This window comes from Tupaia chinensis, unplaced genomic scaffold (genome assembly GCF_000334495.1).
Source record: "Tupaia chinensis unplaced genomic scaffold, TupChi_1.0 Scaffold000132_1, whole genome shotgun sequence".
Classification (NCBI taxonomy): Eukaryota; Metazoa; Chordata; class Mammalia; order Scandentia; family Tupaiidae; genus Tupaia; species Tupaia belangeri.
Genome location: NW_006159601.1, coordinates 2,923,849 through 2,933,579, shown reverse-complemented (window position 1 = coordinate 2,933,579; position 9,731 = coordinate 2,923,849). Strand labels below are relative to the sequence as shown.

Here is a 9,731-nt window from a genome sequence, read left to right as displayed (position 1 = left end):
AAAAAAGTTTTTCTTTTTTTTTCCCTCCCCCCCCCCCCAATCACCTTCCCCCTGGGACCCTTCTATGGAGCATCGAAATGCTCAAAATCCATGAAAGGTGAAAGGGCAGGCATTGAAAACACACCTCAGAGGAGCTGCACGCTGCTGGTAATTGCACATTCTCTCCTGAGAGGTGTGTGGCCCTTCCCGTCTCCATTTCGATACCGTTTTTCTAATGCAGTACTTCGGATCTCCAATGGCACACAGCCCATTTAGTTAAAAATGTAAACAGGAAATTGTTTTCTGGCTGAATGGCCTTTGTGGCCCAGAAAAAAAAATGGTCATTTCTGCTGAGACATAATTTTAAAACCATTCACACAGCAGTGGAAGCTGAAGGCTTGTTGTAAGCTAGCCCTGCCTCAGAACAAGGCTGCTGGTGGGATGTGGGCCTAGGAACTACTGTACGTGGCTTCAGGGCATTTTTCACCTAAGGCCAGAGGTACTGTGGGCTTGACTGAAGAAGCTCCTATCACCTAGAAAACAGTTGTTCTGCAGGGCAAAGAGACATGTTTATACTCCGCGAAATTGCAGAACAGCCATTACTCGGAAGAGGCGGAGGTTTGGTCTGGAGGAATGTGACTTGGCACCGACAGTACGTCCTGGGTTTCAGCGCTGCTCTGGGCTGCTCCAGCTCCCCGTCATTTGGACTCCCATGAACCTCCTGTGCTCCCAGTGTGGTTTCCCTGTGTGCTGACAAGTTTTCTGGTTGTTATGTCTTGCAGCCCCCCGAATCCAAGCCCAACTTCACCCCTCTCGCCATCTTGGCCCATGTTCTCGGCGCCATCCAGCCCTATGCCCACCTCATCCACGTCCAGCGACTCATCCCCCATCAGGTCTGTTGCAGGGTTTGTTTGGTTTTCTGTTGCTGCCGTTGTTCTCTCATTGGCTTGGTCCTCTCTTCATGCAGTGTTCAGCCTCCTCGTCAACTTTGTTCCCTGCCATCCAAACCTGCACTTGCTTTTTGACAGGCCAGAAGAAGCGGTTCGTGAAGACTCCAGGTAAAATCACGGATGATGACCAACCTGTTCCTGTTTATCCAAAGCTGGCCAGGGACAGTCGGGGGGCCACCTCTGCTCTCCTGCTATTCCATCCTGAGACACCAAAGCCAGGCGGGATCATGTGCATGACACAGCATGGCATTTTTAAAAACTCTTTTTAACCCTAACTAATTTTCTGAATTAACCTCTGTTGTCCGGATTTGGGGAGAAGAGCGCCTCCTGATCAGGTTCCTGCCTGGATGGCTCTCTGAATTATTTGGACTATCCATGCTTTAGATAAGTTAATACAAGAGGGAACAGTGTTGACACACATGCTAGCCTCTTCTTCTCTCATTGTTATCAGGTAGCTTCAGGATATGTTTATTCCTGGGGTTGGGCCACCTGGTCCCTGAGACCAGATCTACTGGGTGAGAGACAAGTGTAACACACAATAAAAGGTCAAGATACGAAGTCATTTCTCTTTTATTTATTTACTTATTTTTTTGGAGAGGTTTTTGCTATAGGGCACGTGCGCTTGCCAGAAAGACAGAGAGAGAGACAGAGAGACAGAAAGTGAGAAATCACCCTCCCAAGGGAGATGGCCACACCGCAGTCCCTTCTCCTCCATTCTCCTCTCAGGATCTTGGGCATGCACGTACACATGCCTGGAATGAGTTTAAGCCACCAGGTCTAGGACTTGAACCATGGTCAACTACATGGAAGTCCAGCAACACAGCCATTACGCCATCTACTGGACCCCATTTCTCTTTAAATTGCTCGTGGCTTATGCCTCCTTGCCCATATGCCCCAGGAATCATCCCTGCTCTCAACCTGCCTCCATCCCTGTTGTATCGAACCCTGAGCTCTCCTGGGAACAGGCTCTACCTATTTCTGAGGGTGAATAGTTTGACCCAGTTCCTTCCCAGAAGGGCCATGCTATAGTTCTCCCTGTTTTTGTTAATTCCAGACTTATGATCTGAGCTCTGTAGAGGAAAGAGCTCTTTCAATCCAAGAAAATAATTAATAAATATTTTTATTAATACTGTGTAGGTCCCAAATCTTCTCTCTCAAACTTGGTATCTGCCTTCAAACAACCAAAACGTAGAGCCCAATTATAAATATCATAAGCATTTTGGGCTTTAGCAGTATTTTCTCATCTGTCTTTTTCTCCTAAGGGGTAGGTCCAACAGAGAAGCTTAAATAATGTATGAAGCTGAGTCTCACTTTTTCAAAAAAGAAAAACCCCATGCTATTTATACATATAGATACATACATTATTTTACTCCTCTGCAGGCACCCACATCTATCATTTCATTCTATCCTCATGTGAGAATGAGATGAGAAACAGCCTGGACCCTATTTTAGAAAAAGAAAACTGAGGTAGAGAGAGGTGCCTTGGACCCAGTCACATGACTAAATGAGAGCCAATCCAGAACTCAGGACTGGTCCCCTCTGCCCAGGACACTTTCCTCCAAGCATAGGGGTAACCCTAACTTCCCGTTTCCCTACAGCTCCCAGCCCTAGAGCTTAGCCAGCTCTTCTAGGTTTGTTACAGCTTTCAACCTCATTTTGCCCTGGGTGGTGGAGAGATACTTCCAGTATATTCTTTTTTCCTCACCCCATAAATAAGGTAAAAATTCAAATAATATTTTCCTGACATTTATATTTTCCTAGTTATTTCTTCTGGGCACTTTGAGAGCCATTAGCTTTCTAGGATACCAGAGATGCTATGGATTGTTCTGGTTAAATTACAGATTGCCCCATGAAGTCTTGAACCAGAGCAAACCACAGCGACCAGAAATAGTCGTCTTCCAGAATGCCTCCCTCACTCTTTAGAGAGATTGGAGCATTAGAATATGGCTCCTGCATTTTTATAGAAAGGGAGAAAAAGCTTCCTAACAATGGCCCCTTCAAACCAAACGGGAAAAGGGACTCAGAACAGTGTAATCATGCAACTGAAAATCTAAAATGTTCTCTCTGCTTTGATGGTATTAACTTTTTTGTGTCCCTGAGCTGTGAGGGCCTTTTTACTTGTCAAGTATCTACCTCGCCACTGCCATCAATCTCCAAAAATATTAACAGGGTTTTTTTTTGTTTTTGTTTTTGTTTTCCTTTAGTTATTTCTTTCCACCACCCAAAGTATTTCCAGATTGGCAGAGGATAGTAGCCATACAATCTGCTTACTTGACGTGTTTGCGTTGTGGTCACTGAGTACTGCCCTCTCTGGCCATGATCAGAATAGCATCATTGTGAGGCTGCACTTCCTTGATCCTTTAGGAAGCTGCCATTTTGAGATAGGCAGGACAAAAAAGGGCTTGGAGTTGGCTGTCACTGAGCTAAATGTGTGTGCCAAGGTGACCACAGGTAGGGACGCTGCTGAGGAACGAGCACATGAGAGAAAGAGGACTTGTCTTCTAAACTGCTACTGCAGTGTGTAGCCCAGAGATGGGGCATACACCCATTATACACGTTTAGTGGGCCCATCCCCCAGATTCTTTTCCAGAACATGAAGCTTCAGATATCCCTCCCTTGCCGGAGCTTTAAAAAATTAATACAGAATCAGACCTAGTTAATGGTCCCATAAACTTCTGCATAGTATGTTCTCTGGAAATGTCCTCTCCCCTCTTCCATCCCATTTGAGAGCTTGTGATTTCAAACTCAGGAATGAAGATTCCTTTTGCAACATGGTAGGAATAGGACCCTGGAGAAGCATTCGCTTCACACTTCTCTCCTTTCAGTTGTCTCCCTCTCACCCCTTGAAAAGACCTAAGCCCAAACTCAGAACTTGCATTTGCGTAGGAGCCCCTGGAAATTGTGCCCTAATGATCAGGCCATTGCAGCCCTCCAGTGTCGTTGGCCACACCTCCCTATAATGCTGTACGGTGGAGCGTGGGTCGTCATTTTGCAAGGCTTGCAAGGGCATTTGAGGGGAACTCCTCTGAGTGCTTTCCTGGCCCCGTGCCATGCTCCGAGGCAAAAAATTACAAGTGAACTTGCAGAAGGATCCAGACTTGTTCCTGCCCTTGAAGGCCCAGCAGAGGTCTGAAGGGCCCTGTGATGGGAACAGCTGAAACCACCCCCACACTCTGGGTCAGCGTTGAGATGTGCTGTGGAGACTAGAGAGCCACAGAACCAAAGATGCTTGGTGGGGATTTTTAATTTTTTTAACCAGAGCCAATGCCTACAAACACAACCTCCCTGCCAACAGGATCTGTCTGTTTTGGTAGGAACCCTACCTAAAGCAAACTGCTCAAGGTTTTGGGGAGGGAGTTACGGGACTCTGGACTTCCTGGGCTGACACACTTAAAAAGATAAGTCTTTCCCCTTAGTAGTGATGCCATGTTTAGCAAATCAAAACAGCATACCTAGTTAAATTTGAATGGTAGATAAATGAAAAACAACTTTTAACACGCACAAATCCTATGCAATATTGGGACAATCACATACTAAAAAAAAAAAATTATATCTGAAATAAAGAGGGAAGGAACCAACAGATGGCATAATGGTTATATCACAGGACTGGACTCCCACATAGTCAACTGTGGTTCAAGTCCGGACTGGCAGCTTAAACTCATGCCAGGCGCATATGCGTGTGTGCCCAAGATCCCAAGAGGAGAATGGAGAAGGGATGGCAGTGTGGCCATCCCCCCTGTCTCTCTTTGCCTTTCTGGCGAGCTCATGTGCCCTATAGTAAAAAAACCTCTCTTTAAAAAAAAAAAAAAACTGATTAATCTAGGTGTCCTGTATTTTATATGGCAACCTACACTTATGGCCCAGGAGCAGCATCCTTTAAAAGCACCCCTTCTACCCTTCCTCCCATTTTTGTGACATCCTGAAAGAGGGAGGGAGGTCTCCAAGGAAACACACCTCCCTTCCACTGTCGGTCACCTGTTAAACATGAGAGAAGAGCAAGGCCCTTTCCTGACCTCAATTCCTATTTTTTATGTACTATTTGAGGATCACTTTATTATTCAATTCTAAAAACCTAGTATGAGTGGAAAGTTACTCCTCTTGAATGATAATCATGGGTACCTGAGATCATTTCCATTGCTTTCTGCCTGCCAGCTACCCCAGCTGGCTCTCCCGGCTTGCCCCCATTTTATCCCATTGGCTTTATTTAATGAGTTTAATAAGTAACCTCTATGAAAATCCACCCAGAGGAACCCTGCCTTCCCTGATCTCTTTGCCCTTTACCTGCCTGCTCTGCCCTGTCCTCAGGAGACAGCGATACTGCCTTAAAACAGAGTTCTGGGCTGGCAAATGCCATGGTGGTTAAGGGCACTGGACTGCTCATGGCCAAACACCATTCAAGTCCTGGACCTGGTGGCTTGCTTTCTCACTTTCCTTCTCTGTCTCTCTCTCACTCTGTCCCTCTCTGTTCAAATTAAAATAAACAAAAAGATCAAAAATAAATAAAGTTAAATAGAGTAATTCTTTTTTAAAAAATGGGTCTCTAAGATCCTTGCTAATGCAGACACCATTCTCCTTCCACCTTTAATGTCATGGCAGATGCCAGTTGCCTGGCAATATCATTTGGGGGCTGTTTCAGCACTTTTCCCAGCACTTCCTCTCTGCTCCCTACCTCCTAAAAAAAAAAAAAAAAATTTCCCTCCCTGGAAAGTTGCACATTGGCTGTTTGGCCCTTGTTAGCCAATCTGCTGGCTTGGTTTAGCTGTCACACAGAATGTACCCCTTGTCCTGAACTTTATTCTCTCATGATAATTAGGCAGGAGGAGCTGCTTCCCCCATGGAGCTAAGGAACACTAACAGCTCTCCCTTCCTGCACTCCCAGTGTCCCCACTTCATTCTCTCTCGCCTTCGCAATTTCCCCCCACCTGGTCATCATGTCTTGGCTGCTGAAAACTAAGAGAGCCATGGTAAACTGTGGCCCAGTAACAAAACCTGCACAACCATGTACTCTGATCACCCTGCACAGCAGACCTTTTAAGTGATTTTTTTCTTCAGTTTTCACAGGGGGAAAAAAAAAAAAAAAAAAAAAGACTGGAAGGTTTAGACATTTGGCCCTGAAGTAGGTTCCTATTCATCCATGGCTTCTCCTTCCCAAGACATCACAGTTTCAGAATGACCCATGATACCTTGCCCCATCTGATTCGGTCTGGGAAAATCATTCCTAGCTAAATCAGTGAGTCCTGGGAGCTTTAGTATTGTTAATTTCTTAAGGCTCTCCATTAGTCAAATGAGGAGAAATTAAATGGAAGGAGCCCTTAAGTAATTGTCCACCCCACCTGACCTACTTGCTCCTTTTTATTCTGCCCTTTGCACCCCCCCCCCACCTCCTCTTAGAGAAAGAAGAGGCTCACTTTTGGCAAACCAAGAGCCCACTATTGACAGTTAAATATCTTTTTTTTTTATTGCTATTATTATTGACAGTAATTTTTTTTTTTTTTGGTGATCCTTGATTGGTCAATAGACTATTTGGAACTAGCTGGATATCAAAATAAAAATTGCTAGTAGGTCATAGGAATGACCAGCTTTTACAAATTACTCTCTAGAACACAGGGTAGCAAACCATGGCTTCTGGTGGGTCAGCGGTAGCCCACCTGTTTTTCATGAATAAAGCCGTGTTGGAACATGGCCACACTAATGTATTTACGTGTCGGTGACGTTGGAGCTGTAGTGCAGAGTTGAGTAATTGCTCCAGAGACCAAATGGCCCGCAAATCTAAAACGTTTACTACCTGACTCTGTACAGGCCAAGTTTGCCAACCCGCACTCTAGAACAGTGGTTCTCAGCCTGGCTGCACATCGGAATCACTTGAGGAGCCTGTTAAAATTACTGACGCCTGAATTTATATTCACAAGTGGGGTAGACCCCAGACATCTGCATTTTAAAATGCTCCCCAGGTGATTCTGACGCACAGAGTGGTCATCAACACTCAGGAACAGAGCATCATGTCCCCTCTTCCTTCTCCCTACACTACCCACTGCTCTCTCACCTTCTCTATTTCCTGTCTTCCCTGGGAGTCAGGGCATTCCAGGTCTGGCGTCCTGGCTCACCAGCAAGACCCAGCCCAGTGAGAAATAAAGAACATCTGGGAGGACTAGTGTCATCCCGTGGCCTGGAGCCGGAACCTGGCGTTGCTGAAACTTCTCCTTTTTGATTCACTGGGCGGGCATTGCCAGCTTTCAGCACGCTCTAAGGGCATATTCTCCAGAGCAGCCTGGAATTTTTTTTTAGGTTTTTCTCCCTCTCCACAAAAGGAGTCCAGCCTGCCCTCCAGTAGTTAGCTGTTACCCCCCAGATGGCCTTACATGGCACCAGATGACCCCAAACAAGTGCAGTTTCTTAACACGGCTCTTCTCTGAATATGTCTCATTTTTCTCCTATGACCTTTATGACTCTTCCACCTCATGTTTTGCCATCTGGCTGCCTTGTCAGGCTCTTCACAGGACTAGGTGGCTTGCAGGGAAAGGAAAGAAGAGAGATTAAATATCTGGAACTTTCTGAGGGTTTTTTTTTGTTTTGTTTTGTTTTGTTTTTAAGATGTTAAATAAACTCCTGTTTTCATACAGCACTCCTTTCCGGAAGGCAAAAGCCTTGTATGCCTGCAAAGCTGAACACGACTCAGAGCTTTCGTTCACGGCAGGCACGGTCTTTGATAATGGTGAGTTTCTCAACCCTTCACAAAGGTGGGGAGGTGGGGGGCAAACCAACAGTTAGCATTTTCAAAATTTCTACTTAGGGGAAACTCTCCATAGAACAGGTAAGACCAAAAGAGTGTGCACCTGTGTGTGTATACATGTGTATGTGCATGTGTGTGATGTGTGGGGGTATATGTACATACGTGTGTGTGTCTTGGCAGATGAGAGAGCAACAGCAGCAGAACAGAGCTGTTCTGAACACAAAGCGAGGTTGTACCTGCAAAGGACTCAGCCCTGGCAGTGGCTTGAGAGTCTGGGGACGAGGTAGGGGTTGGGGACGAGGTAGGGGTAGGAGACGAGAGGGTAGGCGACAGGAATGGGCTGCTGCTGGTCTGAAGCATGGGGTGGAGGTTGAGGCTGCCTCTCTCCGCCCTCTTCCTCCTGGACTTGGCGGCATCCATTCTCCTCAGCACATGAGGCAGATTTCCCAGGTGGCAGGCCTTCGACGAGCTCTGAGGCAGTATGCCTCACTGTCCCTGCTCATTTCCCGTAATGACTGGGAGCACAGGATAGCCTTCCCTGCGGTTAAACCGCCCGCTGTCCTGCTGTGGTATCCTGGCCTGAAAGTGGATCATAGCACCATGTTGAACCAGGTTGTAGTACTCACTTAATACAGCATTTTCTTACGTCTTTTGTTGGTTTTCCTCTAACAAAATATTTTCCAAGTGGGACTTGTTATAATTTGTCATAACTTATCATTTATCTAATGAAAAAAATATCAGGATTTCAGGACTGACCCTATAGCCTAATGAGTAAGGAAACTGAGTCCACATGGCTGACCATGGTTCAAATCCCAGCCCCAGTAGCTTAAAACATATGCAGGGTGCATGTGTGCTCCAAATCCTGACAGGATGGAGAAACGGAAAAGGAGGAATTGTGGCATGACTGTGCCCCATGGAGGAATACTTTCTCCCTCCCCTTTTCTCTCTGTCTCTGTTGACAAGTGTGTATACCCTCTGGCAATAAAAAATCAGGATTATGGAGAAAAAGCCCTGGTTTCTGCTACAGCTGAGTTTTTATCCCAGTGACGTTCTTTGGGGTCCCTAGGTCCCTGGGTGAAAGGGTCAAAAGAGGAAGCAAAAACACCTGCGTAGTTTCAGGAACTGGGCATTTTCTCTGGCTACCTCCCCGACCCACGTGGGTGGGGTCAGAGGTCCCAGGAACAGGTGACTGTTAATTGCTCAAGCTCTCTCCAGGCCAGCCAGTTAGGCTGTCCTCTGCCGCCACCCCCTTGGCCTCGGCCACACCCCTTACCACCTGACTGAGGGCAGCCAGGGCTCCTGCATAGCTGAGAAGCCTGCGCTTCAGAGTCAGGCCACCAAGTGCACAGCCTCGCTCGACCACTTCCCCTGTGTGACCCGGAGCAGTGACCAGACTCTCTGTGCCTTGTTCTCTCTTCTGTTATATAAAGATAATGCTGCCTGCCTTACAGGGCAGAGTGAGTGAAAATTGACTTCCTGTGCACCACCTGTTTGAAATGGTACTCAGCACGTAGTAAGCATTCAATATGTTGCTATCATAGTTCACAAGGACACTTTTTCCTTTTTAGCTGATCTGGCCCAGGCCTGGCATTTGGCTGGCAGGAAGTGCTGCACCTCGAGTCCCTGAGTCCTCCTATATCTGTCAGGGCCAAGCCAGAGACCACCCTGGGCTACATCCAGATCAAGAGCTGCTCCCCAGCTGCCCCCGACTCCCGCCCCGTGCACCCAGCCCTGCATTCAGCTTAGTAGAGAGATTCATCAGTCAGGCATAGGTCGTCACAGTGGGGAAAAGGCACAGAGCACTGGGAGAGTCCCAGATCACACTCAACCCTGGGCCTTCCAGGCCAACAGGAGTGCAGTGAGCACAGAACTACATATATCCTGCTGAGCCCGTGTCCGCTTTCATAGTTCTCACGGCCCAAAGCCTTGCCCTTAAACCCTTTCTCCATTAACTTTCATTTGGACCTTGTACAAATCAAAGTGCAAAGATAGCCAGCTCTGCCGCCCTGCTGTCTGCAGCTGGTGTTTGCAGGCCCTGGCAGACTGGCAGGGGGAAACAGGCTGCCGGCAGC

At 46.9% G+C, this 9,731-nt stretch overlaps 1 protein-coding gene across 1 annotated transcript in view; it reads left to right on the top strand.

Annotated features, from left to right (window-relative positions):
• ARHGAP26 (Rho GTPase activating protein 26) overlaps window positions 1–9,731 on the top strand; it is a gene marked incomplete in the record, with an annotated part of 513,022 nt that overhangs the window by 494,596 nt on the left and 8,695 nt on the right. The window contains 3 exon segments of the mRNA XM_027770414.1: window positions 762–872; window positions 1,008–1,037; window positions 7,550–7,641. Of these exon segments, the coding sequence (XP_027626215.1) occupies window positions 762–872; window positions 1,008–1,037; window positions 7,550–7,641 (233 nt within the window).